This window comes from Rhinichthys klamathensis, unplaced genomic scaffold (genome assembly GCF_029890125.1).
Source record: "Rhinichthys klamathensis goyatoka isolate OS25496 unplaced genomic scaffold, OSU_Roscu_1.1 h1tg000336l_1, whole genome shotgun sequence".
NCBI classification, from domain to species: domain Eukaryota; kingdom Metazoa; phylum Chordata; class Actinopteri; order Cypriniformes; family Leuciscidae; genus Rhinichthys; species Rhinichthys klamathensis.
This window is the reverse complement of record NW_026606850.1, coordinates 34549-62232: the sequence shown is the minus strand read 5'-3', so window position 1 is coordinate 62232 and position 27684 is coordinate 34549. Positions and strand designations below refer to the sequence as shown.

At 40.6% G+C, this 27684-nt stretch overlaps 1 protein-coding gene across 1 annotated transcript; it reads left to right on the top strand.

Annotated features, from left to right (window-relative positions):
• The first annotated feature begins 11769 nt into the window (after positions 1-11769).
• Positions 11770-27092, top strand: LOC130106331 (nuclear factor 7, ovary-like). The gene is made up of 6 exons (XM_056272406.1): positions 11770-12006; positions 17844-17939; positions 19313-19543; positions 19627-19649; positions 21632-21750; positions 26348-27092. Exons 1-6 carry the CDS (start codon positions 11827-11829, stop codon positions 26851-26853), a joined length of 1155 nt encoding a protein of 384 aa, XP_056128381.1. The 5' UTR covers positions 11770-11826; the 3' UTR covers positions 26854-27092.
• The last annotated feature ends 592 nt before the right edge of the window (positions 27093-27684 follow it).

Sequence of the window (27684 nt, the reverse complement as noted above, 5' to 3'; positions counted from 1 at the left end):
ACAAGACAGAAGGGACTGGCACGAGTATGCAAGTAATATAAAGTTTATTGAACAACCAGGAGAAAGTTCGGCAGTGCAGGTGAAGGAATGTGGGTGAGGAGAGATCCAGACGATCAACCAGGGATAACACAGTTCGAATACTTGCAGTTGGTGATGATGAAGACAAACTGGAATTTGCGAAGACTCAGGAGAATGAACAGGTGATTAGGATCACAGATGTTGACTCGGAGAAATCACACGGAGTTTTGATAGCAGATATTAGAGTCCAGGAGGTAAGCACAGCGTTAGCGTCTTTATGCAAACGATACCGGACAAAGAATGAGAGTGAGAGTGAGGTTTATAAGCAGGAGGTGATTGCAGTACTGATGATGTGCAGGTGTGTGATGTGCAGGTATGTGATCAGTACTCAGGAGAGGGAGTGCGCTGTGATTGTGTGAGGGTGGAGCCTGGCGTGGTTGTGACATTACCCCCCCCTTCACGGCCCGCTCCTGAGGGCCGTGGACCCCGACGTCGTGGTGGTCGGCCTCTGCCCCGGGGAGCGGGCTTCTCCGGATGGGTGGCGTGGAACTGATCGAGCAGGTTAGGATCAAGTATATCGTCTCTGGGTACCCAAGAGCGTTCCTCGGGGCCGTATCCCTCCCAGTCCACGAGATACTCCAGTAGACCACCACGGCGCCGGGAGTCCAAGATATCGTGAACCTGGTAAGTGGCACCTTCTTCTAGGATGAGCGAAGGGGGGGGGGGGGTTCTGCTGCTGCACCAGGCACTGTGGAAACAGAGGGATGATAAGGCTTCAGCAAGGAGACGTGGAAGGTAGAATGAATCTTGTATTGTGGTGGTAATTGGAGTTGGTAAGAGACAGGGTTGATCTGCTTTATGATGTTGAAGGGACCAATGAACCTGGGACTCAGCTTTCGGCAAGGCAAACGTAGCTTGATGTCTCTGGTGGACAGCCAGACCTTCTGACCTGGCTGATACGTTGGAGTGTCGGAGCGGCGAAGGTCGGCTGTCATTCTACGTCTGCGCAATGCCCGTTGCAGCTGGTGGTGAGCAGAGTCCCAGACCCTCTCGCTCTCTCAGAACCAGTAATCGACAGCAGGAACATCCGATGGTTCCCCAGACCAGGGGAATAGTGGGGGTTGGTAACCGAGCACGCACTGGAAGGGAGTGAGTCCAGTGGGAGTGAGTCCAGTGAGTCCAAACGTCCAATCTCCTGTATCTTCCGTTCCGTCTGCCCATTCGACTGCGGATGGTAACCAGAGGAGAGGCTGACGGTCACACCTAGGAGCGAGAAGAAAGCCTTCCATACCTTGGAGATGAATTGTGGTCCTCTATCCGACACAATGTCCTCGGGAATTCCATAAACTCTGAAAATATGGTTAAACATCAGCTCGGCAGTTTGCATGGCTGTGGGAAGTCCTTTCAGGGGAATTAGACGACATGACTTGGAGAATCTGTCGATGATTACTAGAATGCAGGTACAGTGATCAGAGGTAGGCAAGTCAGTTATGAAATCGACTCCTAGGTGTGACCAGGGTCTGTTGGGAACGAGCAGTGGATGAAGCTTACCAGAGGGAAGATGACTCTTTGAGATGGCGCATTCCTTGCAACCTCTCACGTACCTTCTGACGTCCGCTGCCATGTTAGGCCACCAGAAGCGTTCTCTTAGCAGCGAGAGGGTCTCATTGACCCCTGGGTGGCCAGTGCCCAGCGATGTGTGGGAAGTGTGGATAAGAGGAGTGCGCCGAGTCCGGGTGATGTAAAGTAAACCTGGTGGGCAACCCAGCGGAGTGTTGGTGGAGACATTGGAGGAGGGTAGGGTTTCCTCAGACCAGGTGATGGGGCTCACAAAAATGTTCTCAGGTAGAACATGCTCTGGTTCTTCTGTCCTCTCTTCAGGACTATGGAGACGGGATAAAGCGTCCGCTTTAAGATTCTTGGGACCAGGGAGGTAGGAAATGGTGAAGTGGAAACGGGTAAAGAACAAAGCCCATCTTGCCTGTCGTGGGTTTAATCTTTTGGCGTCTCTGAGGTACTGTAGATTTTTGTGATCCGTCAAAACCACGAATGGATGTTGTGCCCCCTCCAACCAGTGTCTCCACTCCTCAAGAGCCAGCTTGACGGCTAACAGCTCCCTATTACCGATGTCGTAGTTGACCTCCGCCGGGTTGAGTTTGCGGGAGAAGGCGCATGGATGAAGTCTACCTGGGTTCCCCTGCTGCTGGGAAAGGACCGCTCCCACTCCTGTAGTCGAGGCGTCGACCTCCACAACGAAAGGTTTCTCTGGATCGGGATGAACCAGGAGAGGAGCGGTGGTGAAAGACTTCTTGAGGGACTCGAAGGCTTGGGTGGCAGCAGGCGTCCAGGACAGAGACTTGGGCTTGTGTCGAAGGAGGTGAGTAAGTGGACTGGCAATGATACTGTAGTTCAGGATGAAGCGACGGTAGAAGTTGGAGAATCCGAGGAAACGTTGGAGTTCCTTAATAGTTGTGGGTATGGGCCAGTTGCGGATGGCATCCACCTTCCTCTCGTCCATCCGGATGCCACTGCTATCGATGTGATAGCCCAGGAAACTGTACTGAGGGTTGGTGAAAAGAGCACTTTTCTGCTTTCAGGAACAACTGGAAATCCCTCAGCCGTTTCAGGACCTCCGCAACGTGGTAGCGATGTTCGGTCATACTCCGGGAGTAAATCAGGATATCATCTATGTAGACCAAGACAAACTTGTGGAGGAACTCCCGGAGTACCTCATGTATGAAATCCTGGAATGCGGAGGGGGCGTTGGCCAATCCATATGGCATAACTAGGTACTCGTAGTGGCCTGTAGGGGTCACGAAGGCCGTCTTCCATTCGTCCCCCTCACGTATCCGGATAAGGTTGTAGGCGCTGCGGAGGTCCAACTTGGGAAAAACAGTGGCACCTTGGAGATGTTCCAGTGCAGCGGGGACGAGAGGAAGGGGGTAGCGAAACTTGACAGTGATCCGGTTGAGTGCACGGTAATCTATACAGGGCCGCAAGCCTCCGTCCTTCTTCGCCACAAAAAAGAAGCTGGAAGCAGCAGGGGAAGTAGAAGGGCGGATGTAACCCTGATCCAGAGCCTCTTTGATGTATTCCACCATGGCCTTCTCCTCCGGGAGTGATAGGGGATAAATCTTACCACGGGGCACTGACTCACCCTGAAGCAGATCGATGGCACAATCCCATCGTCGGTGAGGAGGCAGCTTGGAGGCCCGCTGGGGACAGAAAACATCACTGAAATGGGCATAACAAGGAGGAACGTCCACCGAAAGTTTCTCCACTGGACTTTCAATGGATGTAGAGCAAAGAGGCAGCTGTCTGGCCCGAGGAGTAGCCGGCACCGGCAGTGCAGAAAAACAGTTTGGGAAGCAGCAGTCCCCCCACTTCAGTATTTCACCAGTCCTCCAGGAGATGATGGGATTGTGCTGCTCCAACCATGGGCGCCCTAAAATCACATCAGCAGTGGATTCCTCCAAAACCAGCAAATGTTGTTGTTCTACGTGTAGGGCTCCTACTTGTAGCTGTATGGGGCCAGCACAGAGACGTACCTGTTTACGGCTGAGGGGTCTGCCAGTTATCGAGTGAACTTGGTAGATGGACGGCGTGGCGGTAGACTTGAGCTGACGGCAGAGGGCTCCGGAGATGAAGTTGCCTGCTGACCCTGAGTCGAGAAGGGCGATGACTGGAATGGTAACATCGGCAGCAGTTAAATTCACAAGAGTAGAGAGTGGTTTCAAGTTATCAAACGTAGGAATTATAGCACTCACCATGGGACGAGGAGGACGAATGGGACATTTAGAGATGAAGTGCTCAGAGGAACCACAATATAAACATAGACTCTGGGTCAGCCGTCTATTTCGTTCAGTGCGAGTCAACCGTGCGCCATCTATCTGCATAGGTTCGTAGGCGGGTTCTGGGGGGCTGATGGACTCAGGTCGACGAAGAGATGAATGAGTGAGTGGCAGGTCCTGATACTCCTCGAGACATGACTGCATACGAGTGGCGAAGCGGGTGGAAAGTTGAATAAAGCGTTCTAGTCCGATGGAATCCTCGTAGGCAGCAAGATGCAATCGCACGCGAGGATTCAGACCTTGGCGATATGTGGTGAGCAAGGCTTGTTCATTCCATCCGCTAGCGGCAGCTAGTGTACGAAATTGCAGGGCATATTCACTCACAGACTTTGAACCTTGTTTTAACTGGTACAGTTGCTCTCCAATCGATGAATCCCAGGTGGGCTTCCCGAAAACTTCTCTGAAATGAGGGAAAAAACTGGAGAGAGATTGAATTATAGAACTCTTCTGGGACCAGAGTGATTCGGCCCAGCGTAGTGCTTTGCCATTCAACTGTGAAATTACAAACGCAACTTTAGCAAGGTCACTTGGATACAGATGTAGTTGCATTTCCAAAACCAGTGAGCATTGTAAGATGAACCCATTGCAATCCTCCGCCGATCCTGAGAAGGGCGTCGGTCGGGCCATGGGACTGACTAGCACCGATGGAGAAGTAGTGACGACAGCGTCGGCGGAAGTGGACGCTGTGGGCGGCGCTTGTGGAGCGGACGGTAGAGACTGACGGACTTCGTCAACGAGTTCCTGGAAGGGATCCTCGGTGCTCATGCTGGGGTTCGTCGGTCTTCCCTTTGTGGTCCGGTATTCTGTTACAAGACAGAAGGGACTGGCACGAGTATGCAAGTAATATAAAGTTTATTGAACAACCAGGAGAAAGTTCGGCAGTGCAGGTGAAGGAATGTGGGTGAGGAGAGATCCAGACGATCAACCAGGGATAACACAGTTCGAATACTTGCAGTTGGTGATGATGAAGACAAACTGGAATTTGCGAAGACTCAGGAGAATGAACAGGTGATTAGGATCACAGATGTTGACTCGGAGAAATCACACGGAGTTTTGATAGCAGATATTAGAGTCCAGGAGGTAAGCACAGCGTTAGCGTCTTTATGCAAACGATACCGGACAAAGAATGAGAGTGAGAGTGAGGTTTATAAGCAGGAGGTGATTGCAGTACTGATGATGTGCAGGTGTGTGATGTGCAGGTATGTGATCAGTACTCAGGAGAGGGAGTGCGCTGTGATTGTGTGAGGGTGGAGCCTGGTGTGGTTGTGACAGCACCCACATATATTATGTAAAAAAAACTTTTATTTTGGATGGGATTAATCGTGATTAATCATTTGACAGCCCTAATATATATATATATATATATATATATATATATATATGTTGCACTCAAATTGTTATACTGATCTGATTATAAAATGTAAAGAAAATAAAAGTATTTTAAAATAGAAGCATTTTATTGGCATCAGTCTTTTGGAACCCAGTATGTGTTTTCAAATGTTAAAAAAAAATACAACAAATGTTTGTAGAAATATATTCAGACCACAAGAAACATGTTAAATATATAATTATTACAAAGAAAGAAAATAAAATGACCTATGCATGTCCAGAAAGAGCCTCAGAGTTTAAGTCAACATTAACAAATTATATATTCTTTGAAATAAGCACAGACACTTACACGAAACATCATGTATTTTCTTTACTCGGTGTTACCCACATAACCACACACACACACACACACACACACACACACACACACACACACACACACACACACACACACACACACACACACACACACACTCACTCTCTCTCTCTCTCTCTCACACACACACACACACACACACACACACACACACACACACACACACACACACACAAGTCAAGTCAAGTCATCTTTATTTATATAGCGCTTTTTACAATACAGATTGTATCAAAGCAGCTTCACAGTGATAACATGAAAATAATACAACACAGATCAATAATATTGTTGAATATTAAATGTCCCCAACTAAGCAAGCCAAAAGCCAAGGCAACAGTGGCAAGGAACCAAAACTCCATCAGGTGACAGAATGGAGAAAAAAACCTTGGGAGAAACCAGGCTCAGTCGGGGGCCAGTACTCCTCTGGCCAACGAAAGAACAGTGTGTGATTCGGGTAGCATTACAAGACAAATTCGATCGAAACATTAAGAGTATTTGTCCATTTCCATCTGTTTGGAAGTCGAAGTAATCACGCCGGTATGGAGACGAGTTGTTGAGGATCAGTGCCGATGACTGTCAAGTCGATGAGGCCTTCACTGGGCTGATGAGGCTGGCACTTCAGGATGAGTTGGGATGGGTCCAGGCGCAGGTCCACCATAGAGGGTCCCTCGGGATAAACAGAGAGACTAATATTAGCGTAGACGCCATCCTTCTTATGATGTACCAAGTACATCAGGATTTACAGGACGTGTTCCCGGTTCCGGCTGATCTAAACTATGCAGCCTAATTTTGAATTAAGGAAGTCTATAGTGTTTTATGTGTATGCTAGGCCAAAGAGATGTGTTTTTAGTCTAGATTTGACAGTGTGTCTGCTTCCCGGACAATGTTAGGAAGATTGTTCCAGAGTTTTGGTGCTAAATAGGAAAAGGATCTACCGCCAGCAGTCGATTTTGATATTCTAGGTATTATCAACTGGACGGAATTCCGAGATCGCAATAGACGTGAAGGACTATAATGCGTTATAGTCCTTCACGTCTACATACACATACAGACATCTGTTTGACTATCTTAGTGAGGACATTGCATAGACTTTCATTGATTTAATATCAGGTTAAAGATATTTTTATCTTATGATATATTATTTATTTTGTTTGTTTGTTTTTTCAGTCATGGTGGGGACTTTCCATTGACTACTGACAGTCTAGACATTGACAGTCTAACAAAGAGATTTGGAAACTATTTTTGTGGTTGTGACCCATTTGTGGGTTGCCGAGTGGGAAAGGTGGGTTCCACATAGTCACTAATGCTGGTTTGTAGCTTAACTATCTTTAACAATATAATGATTTTATGATAATGATAAGATAATGATATCTTCAACTTCTTAATGAGAAAGAACCAAATCGCTTACCACAGCTACGATACACAGCTCTACTTAGTCCTATCACCTAACGACTACAGCCCCATTGACTTCCTGTGCAAATGCATTGATGAAGTAAACAGTTGGATGTGCCAAAACTTTCTTCAGTTAAACAAAGATAAAATTGAAGTCATTTCATTTGGAAACAAAGATGAAGTTCTCAAGGTGAATGCATACCTTCACTCTAGGGGTCTAACAACTAAAAATCAAGTCAGGAATCTTGGTGTGACTCTAGAGTCAGACCTTAGTTTCAGTAGTCATGTCAAAGCAATAACTAAATCAGCATACTATCACCTGAAAAATATTGCAAGAATTAGATGCTTTGTGGTCCGTGTAACGCTTCACAATTCAATTTTCAGACCATACAATGCAAATGCAAAAGTGAAAAATTGAAACCAAACTTTCATTTTTCTTGTTTTTCCAGTTAAATTATCAATGGATAGTTGCCTTTTCTCCCTTTTTTTCAATTTTCCCTGTGCTTAATTGTGACTTCAGAAACAAATATTTGAATAAATGAAATCGAACTGATTTTCTGTTTTTCTAATTTTCGTCTTGTAATTTGCGCCGTGGGCGGTATCATTAGCACGGGGGGGGTGGCCATGGACTAACTTTACTATCATTTCATTGATGCAACTGCTTTATTTACACTGCATACACGTTGAGAAGAAGTTTAAAAGACAGAACACAGGACGACATTTTTCACCCGAGGTGACAGTTTTTATTGATAATAAAAACACTTCACCCATTTGCATTAAGCTTTGTATTGTTAGAAACCCAGTCATATATTATAATTATCGTGGATTCTTCCTTTATTTTTCCCTGAGATGGGAGAAATAAGGATTTAAGTGTTTTACTTCCTGCTTTTTATGACGTAAAAATCGTCATTTTGCGTCATAAAATGCAGGAAGTCCCATTTCATTAAAAATTGTAGAGACTACAAACATAGACATCATGTCTATGACTACAAACACAAGCTCATCATTTATTCAGGGTGAGGAACCCACTCACGCTACAGACCTATTACAGATCAGTGGGTGGGACTTCACTTGCAGATACAGAAATCAATATCAGCCATCTTGTTTGGAAGCTAAGCTAACAAGCGCTGTGGAGATAGGAAGTTACGACAATGACGGAAGAAACTAAATATGATATGGAAGAAGAGGATTTTGAAATTCTGCTGCTCGAATCCGGTGTTCGTGGCTATCTTTACGAGCCGCAATATAGTGAAGAGCAGCTGAGGCTGATGGAGGAACCGGAGGCGGACAAGGAGCCCGGGCTGGCTCGAGCTGGGCGGACTGTTGGTGCCTGTGCTCTCGCTGTGCGCTACGGACACAGATAGAGTCCGTCTGCTGCAGAGAATTTCAACGATGGCAATTTCTCCTGGACGAAAACTCTGAATCAGACGAGCACATGGACGTTTGTGTTGTTATCCATCCTAGTTTCACACCACATTCTGACTGGACATCCAGGTATCATCAGAGAATGTCTAATAGGAGAGAACTGGCACTCTCTGGTTACTTCCGGGTTCTGAACTGGCTGCAGTAACACGTCTCTGCCCATGCGGGGGCGCTCGCAGGCGAGTGCAGAATGAATGGGAGTCTATGGGGTTTCACCCCCAGAAATCCACTTTTCTCAGGATATAATTTTTTGACAAGTAATCTGAAAGTTGCATTCAAAAGGGGGGACTAAGATAATACACTCAGCTGAAAACTGCATTTTTAAGTTCACTTATCTGTTCTAAAAATCCGTTCAAAAATGTGATGACGTCACATAATAGCAGAATGCTAGCGTGTTCCGGCCAACAACGGCCTAACCTGTAAGAAATCGAAAGGACATAAGTACTCGTTCATTCGACTTTTGGTCTATAATCTATATTGAACTTGTGGAATCAACAATAAAATCTATGTTGATTCAACGACAAGCAGGAGAAAGAGATACATTTAGCCGTCTAGCCCCATAGACTCCCATTCATTCTGCACTCGCCCGCGATCACCTCCAGTGGAATTCTAATGTAACTGCAACCAAGATGAATGCAACGGGGCTAATAGGAAGTGCCAAGGCTTTCCGTAGACGAGCTTTGGTATCATGCAATAATTCACCATATAAAGAAATACAAACGAGGAGTAATTCACTAATGAGTTTGCCAATGTAACTGGGTTCGTTGTTGTGGGAAGAATGAGGCGGGAACCGGCAAACATTTAAACGTTTTAATAGTAAAAATAAACAAATACAAAACAAAAATATAAGCAAAAAGCAACACACTCACGGCTGGCCACACACAACAGAAACAAAACACAACATAAAATCAGGCCTGTTCCTCTCTCGATCTGCCCTGTCGTCGCTCCTTGTTTTATGCGTCCGCTCCTCGGTGAGAGAGAGACCGGTGCGTCTCACAGGTGTCGTTCATTATCACTCACGCCACCGGCCTCGCGCCGTCCTCTTACGTCCCTTGCCCTCGTCCTGCTCGCCACAGCCACCTAACTAGAAATTTTGTGTGAAATGAATTTCTAACTCTGGTGGCAGCTAACGTTAGCCTTGTAGACGGAAGAGTGATTTATCTAATGTTTGCGCTGTTCTGGATTAGTGGGAGTGGCTTGCGGAGCTGTGCAATGTGGTGCATTGTGGGAGTTGTTGTCTTACATACAAATGCGCCCTAAAGTTATTTTCTGTCTTTTCTCGGTCAAGAGGGCACCCAATTCAAAATTTCTTTGACATTTCGACTACATATATGACCCACTTTCAATAAAGATTAATGTTGAAATGGGTGAAGTGTTCCTTTAACCCTTGCTGAAAAAAAGGCCAAATTCTGACAATATCATACCATTTTCCATTGAAACAGTGATTTGTTGATTCAATCTTTTTGTCAACTTGTTTTCTTTCAATTAGGACTGGTTTTATATTTCTGTTAATCGTAGGCCATTTATCTGAGACCTGTTTTTTCTTTTTCTTTTTTTGCAAAAAAATCATTATTTATGAATAATTTTCACAATATTAAATAAACTATAAAAATAATTTGCACTGTTGATCACAATAGTCTACGTTTAATGTTTTATTAGGAAATTTGTTTTGAAAAACTTTTATTTTGTACAAAAGAGAAAAATGTTTTTTTTTTCAGGAGCATTACATTGTTCATGTACACATGGGGAACTCATTTAGAGCCTTCTCTTAGCTTAAAAGCATGTTGGTCATTGCAGAATCACAGAGTTTCTAAATAAAAAAATCCAGATTTTTCTGTATAATCTAAATGATTTCTTTAAAGTTGTTCTGATAAAGTAGTAAGTCTTTGTTTTAGGCACACACAGACATCAATATTCAGTGTATGAGTCTCAACAATGGTGACAAACAGAATATTCAATTAGGAAAAGGAAATTACTAAGAAAATTCAGATCATAATTTATTCATACCGCAATGCATGATGGGAGCCATGGATGAGTTTTGATTGGTGGCATCCAGAATGCACTACAACATGCTTTATTATTGTCACCATTGGTGAGAATCACAGGCTGATTCTTGATGTCTGGGTGTCCAAAGTCCAATCTTCAAACAAAAGTCTTTGGATCAGAACAACTTTTAAGATATATTTTGGGTTATATTGAAAAAGCAGAAAATAGTATACTGTATAATCAAATTCTGTTGTAATCAATAAGGTAATTTTTTCTTAATGAGTTCGGTGATTCAGGTCAATGTCAACATGTGATTCCATCTAAACATAACCAACACCACCTGACCAGCTTTTCTTGTTGTTCATCTGACAGTTATAACTCAGTTACAACAGTCAAAAAAAAAAAAAATAACAATAACAGTTTAAGGGTCAAGAGTTCAACTAAAGTAAACACTGACCACCATAATGGAGACTTAAAACATGTGCCTTTGTCCTTCAGTGATTCTGCTTGTTATCATCAGGTGTCTTCAATAATACTCAGTCATCACTCAATCAATCACTTAATTATATCATTATCTTTAACACTCTTGAGTCTGGAGCCAAATAAACTCCCATGACAGTTCATTAACACAGGAGTTTTTAATGTGTGAGTTCATGGGTGAAATAAACATATGGCAGGAATTTTACTTTCTGACCCTGGATTTGACACCTCTGCAAACATGAGAGCATTGACGTTGCTCGTGGGGAATATTCCCTTCGAAAACAAACTCAGCCACTGCGTCTAAGCGGTTCGGATTTAGGAACATTAAAATGACTGCTGTGTTCGTTATTACACCCAAGAACAGAACACCACAATCGCTTAGACGCCATTCTGCTCATAGACAGTGCTCCAGCATATCAACAATGACCGCGCCGGTCTGCGCGGACTATGATTGACAGCTAGCTCACGAGCGAGGGCGGGTCTGTGTTGAAACGTGGCTCCCAATCGTGGGAGGGGCGTGCGAACTTGTGACGTCACAGGCTCAAACGGCTTGATTTGAGGCAGGGGAAAACATATAAGGAGATTAAAACAAAACCACTGGATGGATTTTTATCATTATATGATGGCTGTGTACAGACACTGCCAACAGACATTTCAGTACAATCAACTTGTAAAATTGCATGTACCATTATATGACCCCTTTAAATTTGCGACTCAAGTCTGACTCGAGTCAAGTCATGTGACTCGAGTCCCACATCTCTGTTACAAAGTAACTGACAGACAGTTTGTGTTGAACATCATGAACATAAAATACACGTTTAAATCACACATCTTTGGATCATGAGAGAAACCAGATCTAAAGGATAGACTTTCTGGCTCAGACACTTGTGCTGCCCTTAATCACAGACATAAAATACGGATTTATCTATTTCTGACATCTACAGAAGATCTTAGTGAGAATTACCAGAGGTTTAGATGTTGATATTTGTTTCATCTGAAGTCACCACTGTGGTGATCGGTGTTTGTTTTACTCTGGCTCGTGGTCACCACCATCCTTCTCGCTTTAGCTTTTCTTTTCAGAGGAAGGTTCACTTGCTATTAAGAACTCAGGAAATGGACAGATGCTGTGCTAAGCGGGACATCAACGAAATCAAGGTTTGATTTTATTTATTAATAGGATGCAACTATTTTTTTCTAATAGTTTGTTTTCATTTATTCAATATCTATATATATTTTAAAGTTCAGAATTATAGAGTAAAATGCTGCACACTAAAATTGTACTGTAGGTATGACGTTTTATGTAATGAACACAACAGGATAAACACTTTTTACAAACTAAATAAATGTAAACACATTACAGCAGTAATTTATAATATGAGGAACAGTCTAGTGTTAAATTTGAATTTACATAGACATGATTTTAATATAATTTACATAGACATGATTTAAATGTAAACATATTACAGCTGCAATGTATAATAAGAGGAACAGTCTAGTGTTAAATTGTAATTTACATAGACATGATTTTAATATAATTTACAGTTTGGTGTTCTTAAAAAAATATATAACTTTTTATTTGCAAATGTATTAACAAAGTTCTGACTGAATATATGCATATAAGAAAACACTTAACAATTTTATTGGGACTGCCTGGACAATAATGTGTCATAACTGTTGTCATATTGTCAAACATGTAAGATGATAAATGTCAAATTGTCAAATTTGAAACCTTCTGTTCTGCTCAAACCCTTCCTGTTAGTTGGTGGCGGTCTGAAATACACCACAGCGGTTTCATTAATGTCACATGATTAGCATATACATCTGTGTCCAACTGTGTTAAAGTTAACACTGAAGCAGTGTTGAAGCAGATGTTGTACACATATGTACACTGAGGAGTGTTAATATAAAATTTTGCTGTGTGCTTATATTTGATAAATGCCTTTGTTTTGGATCACACTAGCTTTCATATAACAGTAAGACTAACATATTGTTCTAAAAGCCATGAAAACATTTTGTTGGTGTCTTTCCAATCACTGTGTAACTCGACAGTATTTAAGACATTTTAATTCATATGAATTATTATTATTATTATTGCAGTTGTTGTTCTTATTTACCATATAATTATTTTAAAGAAGAACACTGAAATGTAATACCGAGTGTCGGATCGAATTATAAATCATTAGCTATCATGATATTTGTGTTACTGTAATGCATTGGTTTTCAAACCTATCCTGGAGTACCCCAGCACTGCACATATTTATGTCTCTCGTGGACAAAATGACATACAAAATGTGCAGTACTGAGGTTCTATAGGACAGGTTTGAAAACCACTGCTGTAAAGCATTACCTTTACCAAAATACTTATTTCCTCTGTGATAGGTAGGACATGAGATGTGTTCTGTGTATCCAGCAGGGGGCAGCAACTGATCATGCTTTTATTACTGAGTTTTGGCTTCCATTCTAAATCATTGCATTTATTTGTATATATACAGAGTTGGGTAATACAGGGGTCAAAGAGTAAATGTGATGATGAGATCCGCCCTGAGTACCTCAAGTCTTTGGATGTTGTGGGGCTGTCTTGGCTGACACACCTCTGCAACATCACATGGCGGTTGGGGACCGGGTGGTGGTCCCTCCTTTTAAAGGGATACTCCAATTTTTTTTGGAAATAGGCACATTTTACAACTCCCCCAGAGTTAAACTGTTGAGTTTTACCGTTATTGAATCCATTCAGCCGATCTCCGGTTCTGGCGGTACCACTTTTAGCATAGCTTAGCATACATCATTGAAGTGGACAAGACCATTAGCATTTCTCAAAAAAAAATGACCAAAGAGTTTCGATATTTTTCCTATTTAAAACTTGACTCTTCTGTAGTTACATCGTGCACTAAGACCGACGGAAAATGTAAAGTTGCGATTTTCTAGGCTGATATGGCTAGGAACTATACTCTCATTCCTGCGTAATAATCAAGAAACTTTACTGCCGTACCATGAGTGCAGCAGGCGTAATGATATGACGATCAGGAGAATTCTGCCGATAGTCGAACCTCTGATTCAGGAGGAACAGTGTGGTTTTCATCCCGGTCATGGAACGCTCTATACCCTCTCCAGGGTGCTGGAGGGTTCATGGGAGTTTGCCCAACCAATCCACATGTGTTTTGTGGATTTGGAGAAGGCATTCAACTGTGTCCCTTGCGGCGTCCTGTGGAGGGTGTTCTGGGAGTATGGGGTCCGGGGCCCTTTGTTAAGGGCTGTCCGATCCTTGTACGACCGGAGCAGGAGCTTGCTTCGCATTGCCGGCAATAAGTCAGACTTGTTCCCGGTGCATGTTGGACTCCGGCAGGGCTGCCCTTTGTCACCGGTTCTGTTCATAACTTTTATGGACAGAATTTCTAGACGCAGCCAGGGGCCGGAGGGTGTCCGGTTTGGGAACCACACAATTTCATCTCTGCTTTTTGCGGATGATGTTGTCGTGCTGGCCCCTTCAGACCAGGACCTTCAGCATGCACTGGGACGGTTTGCATTCGAGTGTGAAGCGGCTGGGATGAGAATCAGCACCTCCAAATCGGAGGCCATGGTTCTCAGTCGGAAAAGTGTGGCTTGCTCACTTCAGGTTGGTGAAGAGTTCCTGCCTCAAGTGGAGGAGTTTAAGTATCTCGGAGTCTTGTTCACGAGTGAGGGAAGGATGGAACGGGAGATTGACAGACGGATCGGTGCAGCTTCTGCAGTAATGCGGTCGATGTACCGGTCTGTTGTGGTGAAGAAGGAGCTGAGCTGCAAGGCGAAGCTCTCGATTTACCGGGCAATCTACGTTCCCACTCTCACCTATGGTCATGAGCTGTGGGTCATGACCGAAAGGACAAGATCCCGGATACAGGCGGCCGAAATGACTTTTCTTCGCAGGGTGGCTGGGTGCCCAATCCTGCTTCTGCCGATCGACTGTCCTGCATAGTTCATCTCCAACCCTAATCAAACACACCTGAAGCAACCAATTAAGGTCTTCAGGATAACTTGAAATTAAAGGCAGGTGTGTTTGATTAGGGTTGGAGATGAACTGTGCAGGACAGTCGATCGGAAGGAGCAGGATTGGGCACTCCTGCCTTAGAGATAGGGTGAGGAGCTTGGTCACTTGGGAGGAACTCAGAGTAGAGCCGCTGCTCCTCCACATTGAGAGGGGCTAGCTGAGGTGGCTTAGGCATCTGTTCCGGATGCCTCCTGGACGCCTTCCTGGGAAGGTGTTCCGGGTGCGTCCCATCGGAAGGAGACCCCGGGGAAGACCTAGGTCATGCTGGAGGGATTATGTCTCCCGGCTGGCCTGAGAACGTCTCGAAGTCTAGGCATCTCTGCTTAGACTGCTGCCCACTAGGCATCTCTGCTTAGACTGCTGCCCACATGACCCGGCCCCGGATAAGCGGAAGAAGATGGATGGATGGATGGTGACAGTCACAAATATTTAGATAAACAGATTAATTCAGAACATCACTGGAAAGCTACTAATTCACAACAAAAACAACAGCAAAAAATAAAAGCATAACAAAATTATAGGACAATTCATATTTATTCATGTTGCAATGCATGCTGGGGGTTCTGTACTATGTTTGTACCCAGCATGCATTGCAGCAAAGTACTTTTGATTGTCACCATTGTTGAGATGTCTGTGTGTGATAGCACTGGCCAATTTCGTTTAATTAATGTTTGTTAAAAGATTTAAACTGATTGTTTTATTGCTGAATGCTGCAGTAACACAGGGTTTGTGATATGAATACATTAGTGGAAGAACATAATAGTTAGATTAAAATACCTCAGTGAATCAGTCTGTTTTATGATGATTATAAAACCCAAGGTAACCATCATCAACTAGCGTTGTCAACTTTCTGAAATGGAAATGCCCCTTTGGAAGAAAATTTTGAAAAATAACCTCTAAAATGATGACTTCTAATGAATATTGTATGCTATCATACATTATAGCATATTATAATACAGCTTATTAGGCCCATATATTTATAGAATAGCGAAGTAGGCCTAATCAATATACAGGACTGAACCACATAGATATATAAAGGCTATAATCATTTTGCCAACAATGAACCACGGATTTGTTTAGTTTATAATACGTTTTATTTTTAACTTAAACACATACAACATATAACATTCAAAACGATGTGAAGAAAAATAAACACAACAGTTTTTTGTAGCCTTGTGCGAGCTTATTGAATAGAATTAGACATCTAGTATGTTCTTTCCAGTGCAAATATATATATTTTTTATTTAATTAGACAACATTTTAAGGAAGTGTAGTTAAGGAAGTGTAGAAAATTTCTTTATATAATTATACTTTTATTATAGTTAACTTTCTTTCCAGGGCAAAACAATAATACATAAAAAAAAAATTAAAAAAAACGATAATAAAGAAAATATTAAATATTGAACTCAAATACTGCATTCAAGCAAGACAACACCTGTATGTATGCACATGGAAAATCTCACAGAAACAATTAAACCTCCAGACTAAGCACATTGTGTCGGGTAGTCATTTTCCCATTCAACTACATTCAATTTCACTAAAGTATTAAAATCTGTTTTTTTCCTTTGTAATATACTGATAACCACCATAATTATATAGGTGGTAAAAAATAATTTTCTACAAGCTGAGGCACATTCTAGTGTAAAGAAGGTGCAAATTCTCATACACATAAATACAAAACACCATCATAGTGACACGATTCATAGAACTCCTGAAGCACTCTTGTACGGAATTCCATTAGGCCCTGGAGATGATGAAGTCATTGCCTTTCTCACAGCTTGCTCTGCCTCTTTCCACTTAGGTGCACAGACCTCCATTTGGTATTCTGGTGGATTGATAGGTGGTATGTCTGATGGAATTGACATAGGCTCATGCCTTTTTGCATCTGTATGCGTTTCCTATCTCTCTAGCTCAACCCTAGATGCTTTTAAAATACCATTCTTCTCACTGGTGAATAACTTCTTTACGAATTTCAATGGGTCTTTATAGAAATTAGCCCTCGCACGTTCCTTCTTTTTGTAGCATTTCCGTAGGCGCTCACCCAGCCAGCACAGCCATGTGGGGCCCACATGGGTTTGACCTAGGCTATCTAACTGGGACCCAGCCAGTTTTGTCCACGGTTTCCATGTAGGCCCCACATGGGTTTGCCCAGATGAACTGAACACTGCTCAGTGTGCACACTACAGGCTGTTAAATGTAACACTGATCAGTGTTGGTGTTAATGAGATAATTAATTAATTATTAATTCAATTTGTTTGTTTTTTTGGTGTGTGTGACTGTAAATACTTTGCTTTAAAAGTACAAAGTAATGCCATAAAGAATTAACGTACACTATATTTTATTAACATTGCAAAGAACCAACAGGAAAATAAATGTGTGCCTGAACTAGGAGCATACTTGTAGTAAATTTATAATATAACAACGACCGGTACAGCCGAGTGTTTTTCCTCCTCTGGCTGGAACATTTTTATTTACGTTATATATATATATATATATTCATATTACGTTATTATAAATATATATATATATAAAAAAATATTATTATTTTTTTGAAAATCGATTTTTGACATTTGTGAATCGATTCAGAATCGTCCACGTCTGCATCGCGATGCATCTAAGAATCGATTTTTTCCCCACCTCTACCCGCGTGTAACGCACATCACTATCACATAACGTTTAGTTTGTATTAACTCATAGAAACACGACAATCACACATTCAGACCCATCGGTGAAGTAGTTCCATCCATTATATAACGTAAGACGGATTTAAATATAGGGCAGTGGGTGGCATTGTCGCCTCAAGGAAAGAAGGTCCCCAGTTCGAGTTTCGGTTGAGCAAGTGTAGGCCTATGTGAAGTTTGCATGTTCTACCTGTCCCTGCCTGAATCAATGGATGGATGAATATGAATTAACTACAGAACACAATACACATTACAAAAATCTTATAGATTTTCACTTTGAATTCCAGGAGGAGCTCTATACAGCCCTGAAGTCCTTACAAGATAAACTTCAACACAATGAAAACATTAAAGGAGAGTTTGAGAAAACAGTTAAACACATCAAGGTGAGGATTGATATATCAAAATGATTGATTCTTTTGATATATGTACAAGGATTAGAACAGCTGATATGTTTTTTGACATAACTCCCATGTTCCTTTATTGACTGAAAAGTTAAAGTTGTAGTTAACTAACCCACATTTCCCAGCTCACTCTTCATGCCAGTGGCGTGCACAGACCTCCTCAGGGGCAGGGGCAGAGGGACCATAAAGGGCACTAATTTTTTTGGGTTTTTTTTTTTTTTTTTTTTTATTCTTTCTTTGCTTGGCATTCTAAGAAAATATGATGATACAATTGAATGCACCACATCAAATGAAAATAGGGAAATTATGATAATATTACTAAATATTATTTACTTTACCAAACAAAACAGTGAGAATTAAGAAGGAAAATTCATTTTTAGTTTTGTTGATGTTGTAAATGTAATGAATGTATTATGTGAAAGTGTTAGCTATCATGAATCAGTAACACTTTACAATACGGTTTCATTAGTTAAATTAGTTAACATTAATGAACTGCACTTCTACAGCTTTTTTTAATCTTTAGTTAATATTAATTTCAGCATTTACTTAAACATTAAAATCAAAAGTTGCATTTGTTATAATAAGTTAATGCACTGACTGTGACATAACATGAATAAACAATTAGCCTAACAGTTGTATTATTAACTAAGATTAACAAATAAAGTAACCAATGTGTTTCTCATGGTTCATGCATGAATAATGAACAAATTAACCTTATTGTAAAGCGTGAATGAAATCAAAGATATAAATTCCTTACAATTTAGAGTTGGAAGTGGATTTAAGATTTCATTAGATGTATTTCCCCAAGCTAATAACACTTGCTATGGCCTTGGATAAAAACGAATGACATTGTCACTCAGAATGCATCTGAAATCGAGTTATAGCCTACTTTTATTATAGTTAAGTATAACTCGCATGCTGCCGCAACTTTTAGAGTAGCATGGTAGGATATGTGTAATTTTCTGTATTAGCTTAAGCGTTACCTGCTGCTTGTGTAGTTTGAAGACTCGCGCTAACTGCTGCGTAGTGCGCACCAGAACCGTTAAATGCGTACGAGGCGCTGCAAAGGAAACTCCGCCTACCACTTCTCCGCCAATTTTTTTTTTTTTATATAATATTTGTTTGTATTATTATTGTTAGTGGCAAGGGTGTGTAAGTGTATTGTTATTTATTATAATATTTATAATAATGATTGTTATTGTATACAATTATCAGAAAAGGGCACAATACATTTTGAGGCAAAAGGGGCAGGGGCAGGGGCGGGGCAGGGGCCCCCCGTGCACGCTACTGCTTCATGCTGCTCCAGAGTCAGTTGAGTCTTTGAGATGATTGAAGTGAATGTGATTTGATTTCAGTCTCAAGCTGAGCACACAGAGCGTCAGATTAAACAGCAGTTTAAGATGCTTCATCAGTTTCTCAGAGATGAAGAAGAAGCTACAATCACTGCACTGAGGGAGGAAGAGAATCAGAAGAAGCAGATGATAAAGAAGAAGCTGGAGGAGATGAACAGACACATCTCAGATCTTTCACACACAATCAAAGACATAGAGAAGATGATGAAAGCCAAAAACGTCAGCTTTCTGAAGGTCTGATTTCACATCATTGATTTGATTGATTGATTGATTGATTGATTGAGTTCTTGATGATAAATGGTGTGTTTGTTCTGCAGAAGTTTCCAGTCTCAATGGAAAGGTGAGTGCTCTGCTGGTGTCTCTGGTCCAGAAGTGTATAGTCCAGGGGTCAGAAAGTAAAAGTCCTGCAATATTTTTATTTTACCCATGACCTCTGCCAGCTGATTTCTCCTGTGACTGAAACCCTGTGCTAATTAGCAAATCCAGGTGATTGGAACAAAATACTGAGGAGGACTTTTACTTTCTGAACCTGGACTTTACGCCTCTGAAGAAAATAGAAAAAAAGACGAGCGGAAACACAAGAAGTACAACTGACTTCAGCCACAGCCTTAGATGTAATCAACTGAAGATAAAAGACTTTAAATCTTTGAAGATCTCAGCAGAGGAGGATTAAACAACTCCACAAACAGTATTACCAGCTTCACTTATTACTAACCAGACTGACTTTATTTCTGTCAGGCGTCTTGTGTTTCCGCTCGTCTCTTTTTCTGTTCTCTTCAGAGGTGTAAAGTCCAGGTTCAGAAAGTAAAAGTCCTCCTCAGTATTTTGTGCCAATCACCTGGATTTGCTTATTAGCAGTTTTTCAGCCAGGAGATAGAAATCAGCTGACTGAGGTCATGGGTGGAATAAACATATGGCAGGACTTCTACTTTCTGACCCCTGGACTATACACCTCTGCTCTGGTCTCTCTGGTTCTGATCCACAGCAAAATCCCCAGTGTTAAATTAACACTGAAAAGTGTGGATTATATAAACTCTGAGCAGAGTGTTAAATGAACACTGAAGCAGTGTTAAAGTTAATGAGATAATTAAGTAAATAACTGAGTGATGATTGAGCATTATTGAAAACACCTGATGTTAACAAGCAGAATCACTGAAGGAGAAAACCGGAATTTTTAAGTCACCATTATGGTGATTAGTGTTTGCTTTAGTTGGGCTCTTGGCCCTCAATTCATTAACTTTAGATTTTGTTTGGCTGCAGTACGTGAGTTAAAACAGCCAGATGAACAAATAGAAAAGGTGATCTGATGGTGATGGTTGTGTTTTAACATAATCATTATGTCACAATCATTTGACCTGAATCACTGAACTCATATAGAGCCTGATTTCTGAGTTAGGTTTACTTTATTAATTATTGCAGCAGTGACCTTGTACAGCATCATATTTTTAACGTTTACAATGTAATCAAAATAATTTTTTTAACGTTTCTCTTATACTATTTTTTTTAAGACACACAGACATCAATAATTAGCCTGTGAATCTCAACAATGGTGACAATTATAAAGCATGTGGCAGTGCTTTCTGGGTGCCACCAATCAAAAATCATTCATGGCTCCCATCATGCATTGCTGCATGAATAAATAATGAGCTTATGTTCAGAGGTGATCTGTTTGTCACCATTGCTGAGATTTATACGCTAATTCTTGATGTCTGTGTGTGCCTACATAAAATATTTTTTGGAATTTTTATTTTTTATTTGATCGTTTGATCGTTTGTATTTCATTGAAAAGGCTAAAAATGGTATGTTCTAAAATGACCGTGCTGCTAAGATCCACAATGTAAATTTATCTCAGAATTTATGCTCTTGATGAGTTCAGCGATTCAGGTCAATTAATGATTATGTTAAAACACAACCAACACCATCAGATCACCTTTTCTATTTGTTCATCTGGCAGTTATAACTCACATACAGCAGCCAAACAAAATCTAAAGTTAATGATTTAAGGGTCAAGAGCCCAACTAAACCAAGCACTAATCACCATAATGGTGACTTAAAAATTACGGTTTTCTCCTTCAGAGATTATGCTTGTTAACATCAGGTGTCTTCAATAATGCTCAATCATCACTCAATTATTCACTTAATTATCTCATTAACTTTAACACTGCTTCAGTGTTCATTTAACACTCTGCTCAGAGTTTATATAATCCACACTCTCAGTGTTAATTTAACACTCTCAGTGTTAATTTAACACTCTCAGTGTTAATTTAACACTGGGGATTTTGCTGTGTCCACTGCAGTTCTGACTCCTGAACATTCTTCCAGATTCCAGATCTCACAGCCGGATCCACAGATGGCTTCTGGATCTTTGTTTCATGTGTCACCATTCTTGAGCAATCTGCCGTTCAGAGTCTGGAAGAAGATGCAGGACATCATCCAATACAGTGAGTCTGCAGAATATCTGTGCTGTAAAACACTGGAAATCATGTACACAGCAAAATCCCCAGTGTTAAATTAACACTCCTCGGTGTGTTAGTGTTGAAGTTAATGAGATAATTAGGTGATTAATTGATGATTGAGCATTATTGAAGATACCCGATCAAGAACTACTGAAATAATCATCCAAAACAAGAACTACTGACTTTGAGCCTGTTGGGAAGACTTAAAAGGACTGTATTATACTTCTATTGCTGGAACTACTTTTGTGTGGTAATCACTCTCGAGTGTCGGTCAGAACACAGGAACCAGACCAATAACTGATTAGATGGTGTTTAATAAACTGTTGAAGTAGGCATGGGCATACAATCTTCCAATATGTATATATTCAGATGTGTGTGTGTGGTTCTAAATGAAAACAAATAAATAAGAATAACAGCATTATGAATTAAACATACATATACATACATTCCAATACTAAACCGTAACCGATGCAATAACTATTAACAGTCAGATGCATATGAACTGCCGTTAGGTGGTGTCACGTGTACAGAAACGTGAGTAGGATTAATACACGAGTAACATATTATATTGAATATAACTACTTAAAGGATTCAAAGTATCGAACTACATAATCCACAATATAGATAAATAATATCTGCACTGGACGCATAAAGTAAATATACATGGAGAGTAATGAAAATAAACGAGGTGATTAGCACAATAACTCATCGCGTCAGTCAGACATTAGTGATAAATATGAAATTATAACACACAAACACGATCATCTTAATCACTAAATAGCAGATGAATACAGAAACACTTACTATTCAGCAGTGACGCACACAATATGAATCTAAACACTCTCCAAACAGTGAATAATCTCAGCAGCGTCGTCCCGTCACACACTTGCTTCACCATCATCCGTGAATCTGCACAGAGCAGAGGGCTGCTCGTTGCGTGCCCTCATGGTGTGTTAGAGCGCGTCAATATGCGCCAGAGGTGCGCATACACGATTATACAGTCATCTGCGCAGCCTTTCTTACAGAGCCATTACACATTATTGCACGTACTATTACCAGTTTGACTTTATTTCTGTTATATATCTACTCACGGTCTTATTTAGATGTAGTAGAAGTTTAGATGGTGATGTTTTATGGAAAGTTTCGTTTTCACTATAAAGGCTCGTACACACCGGGACGAATATCGGCTCGCGTTATTCGTCAGCGTTTTTCAACGCGTTTTTTGTGTTCACACCCAAGCGATTTTAGCTGACGATGAGCCGAGTGAACATGCAAATTCATTCCCTGACATTAGATGGCGCTTAATGTAAAACAGAAATACCCCAGTCCACAAAGTGGCGCTGCGCAACTACGCTTCGGACACTCGCTTGTCACTCAGAAGAAGAGAGCAAGTTTGTCGCGTTTGTCTTATAGTTCTTTATTGTCGTTGGTGTCTCTTTATAAAGACACCAACAAGACCAGCAGCTCTACATTCATCTAGCCTTGCATCTTCCTCGTCTTATTTCTTCCTGGCAGAGTGTAGACGCTGTATATCTTCTTCGCCGTTACGTGTGTGTGCTCGGCAAGACCGTTCTGTGTTTGAGCGCCCCCAAGTTGTGTTTTACTGTAACTTCAGAAGCTCCAGACACGTGAGCAAAAGCGCCAATCTCATTGGTCGGATAGTTTTTGACGCGGCGCGTCAAACCAAAAAAACGAAACCGAGGCGTTTTAAAAAAATGACGCTTTTACGCGTGGCGTTTTACGCGTCGGTGTGCACACTCACATTGGCGCCCATTGTTTAGTCACGAGGCGTTAAACGTCGGCGAATATCGCACGCGAAATTCGTCCCGGTGTGAACAGGCCTTAAGTCACCATTATAGTGATCATTGTTTGCTTTAGTTGGGCTCTTGACCCTTTACTTTTTCAGAGGTGGAAAGTCCAGGGGTCAGAAAGTAAAAGTGCTGCCATATTTTTATTCCACCAACAGCAAAAACTCCAGTGTTAAATGAACTTTTCTGGGAGTTTATTTGGATCCAGACTCATGAGTGTTAAGGCTAATGAGATAATTAAGTGAATAATTGAGTGATGATTGATCATTATTGAAGACACCTGATGTTTACAAGCAGAATCACTGAAGGAGAAAGTCACATTTTAAGTCACCATTATTGTGATTAGTGTTTGCTTTAGTTGGACTCTTAACCCTTAAACTACTTATGTTAGTTTTTATTTGACTGCTGTACCTGAGTTATAACAGCCAGATGAACAACAAGGAACGCTGATGAGGTGATGTTTGTTATGTTTTGACATAATCATCATTTGTCAAAAAATTCATTTGTAGAGTTTAACCTTTTCATTACACAACATAATATTTTCAGTAATTTAAATATTATCCAAAAGATTTCTTAAAAGTTGTTCTATTCAAAAGAAAAATATTTTATTTGGACACACAGACATCAAGAATCAGCCTGTGATTCTCAACAATGATGACAACTATATAGCATGTTGCATTGCATTCTGGGTGCCACCAATCAAAACTCATTCATGGCTCCCATCATGCATTGCTGTATGAATAAATTATTATCTGAATAATTATTAATTGAATGTTTTGTTTGTCACCATTGTTGAGATTCATACACTGAATCTTGATGTCTGTGTGTGCCTAAAAGAAAGGTTTTTTTATTATTATTTATCAGAACAACTCATAAGATATAATTTGGTTCATATTGAAAAATCTGGATCTCATGCTATAGAATCACTGTGATGCTGTTATGATCATTATACATTTAAGTCAAAGATTAAACTCAAAATGAGTTCAGTGATTCAGGTCAAATTATGATTGTCAAAACATAACCAACAACATCTGATCACATTTTCTCTTTGTTCATCTGGCTGTTAATATTCAAAAACAACAGCCAAACAAAATCTAAAAGCTCCAGTCCGTAGCTTTTCCTCTTTGTCGCCATCTCTGTTTGAAGTCTGCAATTGCAGTCATTCGCGGAATTATTAATTTTACGTGAGTTGTACATCGGCATGAAACAGCGCGGATGAACACAATGTTGTGAGGAGAGTGCGCGTCGCGGCTGTCGGTCACAGCGCCGGTGTGGATACTGGCATTCAGAATCACACATTCTACTTTTTGGAAGTACAGGATGACCAACATAAGAATTTTCACCGGAAAATGTCATCTGAACAAGTAAGTAACATTCACTTTTGTTCAGATCAACTACGGGGAAAATGCATTGATTGCACTGCAGTAAATCGCGCTGATTAAATCTAACGATCGCTTATCATGTCGAAGTCGAACCGTGCAAATTATACTTTGTTCTCAAATTGTTAATGTTAACAACATCAGCTTTGCGTGACTACATTTAATGTGTTTTATGGTTACCTGTAGTTCAGAATTCATATTCTCCATAATAGCTAAACGAGAAAGGCACAACAAAGGAAACTCCATAACTGTGTGAATTAAGCAAACAATTGTGGTACTGTTACACGATTGAACTATTGAAATGTCTTACTTGTCCAGCAGAAAAAAGCATATCTTCTTCCGTTTTGAACCCCTTCAAAACACGGAGTTCACGCACCAAACGCCCTGCCTTCCTTGTGTTCACATGAGACGGTTGCTGTCTTTCTCTAGCCACTTTAAATCCGAAGTACGAAGTCTTTTGGGTTTTATAATTGGTGAATCTCCAGTTGACACTGATGATTGTCGTTTGGATCTTTCTGGATCCGCCATAAGTTCAATTATGTAAAGTGCTGCGAGAAACGGCATCTCTACTCTCCCCAACGTCAACATCCTCACGCGCAGTATAGCTTGCCGAAACTCCTTCTTTATGTGTACAGATGTGACGTAATGACGCAAAGACATGCTCGAATTTCCCGCGGAAATCCACCAGTACCACTGGAAATAAAATCATTATTACAAGCTAACCGTTTTGAATCGAGCTACGGCAAGCAGATAGTTTTGAACACTGGCTGAATATGTTTTTTTTTTTTAAATAATTATTTTGGATTATTTTTAACTTGAAAAAAGTTACGGACAGCAGCTTTAAGTTAAACTGCCCAACTAAAGCAAACACTGACCACCATAATGGTGACTAAAATATAGATTTTCTCCTTCAGTGATTCTGCTTGTTAACATCAGGTGTCTTCAATAATGGCCAATCAACACTCAATTATTCACTTAATTATCTCATTAACTTTAACACTCTTGAGGCTTGATCCAAATAAACTCCCAGGAAAGTTAATTTAACACTGAAGTTTTTGCTGTGGGTGGAATAAAAATTTGGCAGGACTTTTACTTTCTGACCCCTGGACTTTCCACCTCTGGATAAAAGACATCAAATGTCTTTTATCAGATTTGATGTTATCTTTTTTGTTGATTGTCAGCATTGTTGAGATTCATTTGCTGATTCTTGCTGTCTGTGTTTGTCTAAATGATGCCGTAGTTTAAAGCTTTTTAGTGAATGATGAGTTTAAAAATCCTTCATGACTTATTGCACAGTACTGCTTTATCAATTTGGACGAGTGTCATAATTCATAACAATCTGTGTGCATTATATGAACAACAGAACAAAAGTACCTGTTGATTGTGTCTCATTAGCTCCGGTGATTCTGGATCCAAACTCGGCTCATCCACGTCTTGTCCTGTCTGATGATCTGACCAGTGTGACATACAGCTGGGACGAACAACCTCTTCCTGATAATCCAGAGAGATTTGATGAGTATTACTGTGTTCTGGGTTCAGAGGGTTTTAACTCAGGAACACACAGCTGGGATGTGGAGGTTAAAGAGAGTGAATGCTGGAGTCTTGGAGTAACTACAGCATCAAACCAGAGGAAGGGAGGTGTTTTCTTTAACACTGATGTCTGGAGTGTGGAGTATGATCCGTACAGACTGTATGTGTCTGGGTCTGGTTTTCGTGTTGAACAGGATCTTGAGCATGTGAGAGTTTATCTAGACTATGACAGTGGAACGGTGTCATTCTCTGATCCTGTAACTAACACACATCTACACACATTCACAACCACCTTCACTGACACACTCTTTCCATTCTTTTGCAATCTTGATGAAATTAAATGTCTAAGGATTTTACCAGTTAAACTGTAACAACAGAAAATCACTGAAACATAATCTGATCCTGCCAATTAATGACTTGTGCCATCTTATATTTAGCATGTGAAAGTCTGAATTTCATTATGTAACTTAACGTATTTAGAAACAGACAGTAAAAGCAGCAACGGAAAAAATTATATTAACGAGTCAAGGGTCAAGAGTGCATTTAATTTAAATTAGGATATTTACTTTAATTTTACTGGGTTTTATTTTATTTTATTTTTTTGCAGTCACTGCTTACAGTAATTTGTCCATTTTTTTACGACCATTATTGAGGAAGGAGATAAATACAAAAGTTTTCTATTTCAGATAAATGTTGTTCTTTTGAACTTTTCATTCATCAAAGAATACTGAAATGAAAATGTAAATAACTGTTTTCAACATTGATAATAATGAGAAAAGTTTCTTTAACATCAAATCATCATATTAGAATGATTTCTGAAGGATCATGTGTGTTAACATGTATAAGTATTATGCTCTCATTTGTATTTGTTTTTCCAGTTTTGTGAGACAGGCATTCACAAGATACTGCAAGGTATATCATGTGACCTAATCAGTGTCTGAATTTAATACACGTGCCTTTTTTTGTTTAAATAAAAATGTGTCAGTCAGAGCGACTGGATGCTGTGAAAGAGTACAACGTATTCCGTGTGTTATTGGGGTACTCTGTTAACAGGTTATGGGCCCAGCTAATGCAATATCAATCAATCAATCATTTTATTTCTAAAGCACAATTAAACACAACTTCCGTTGACATATGTGCTATACATAATGCAAAGTAAAAAACACGTTAACAGACATAGACAAACAGAGTAACTGCATCAA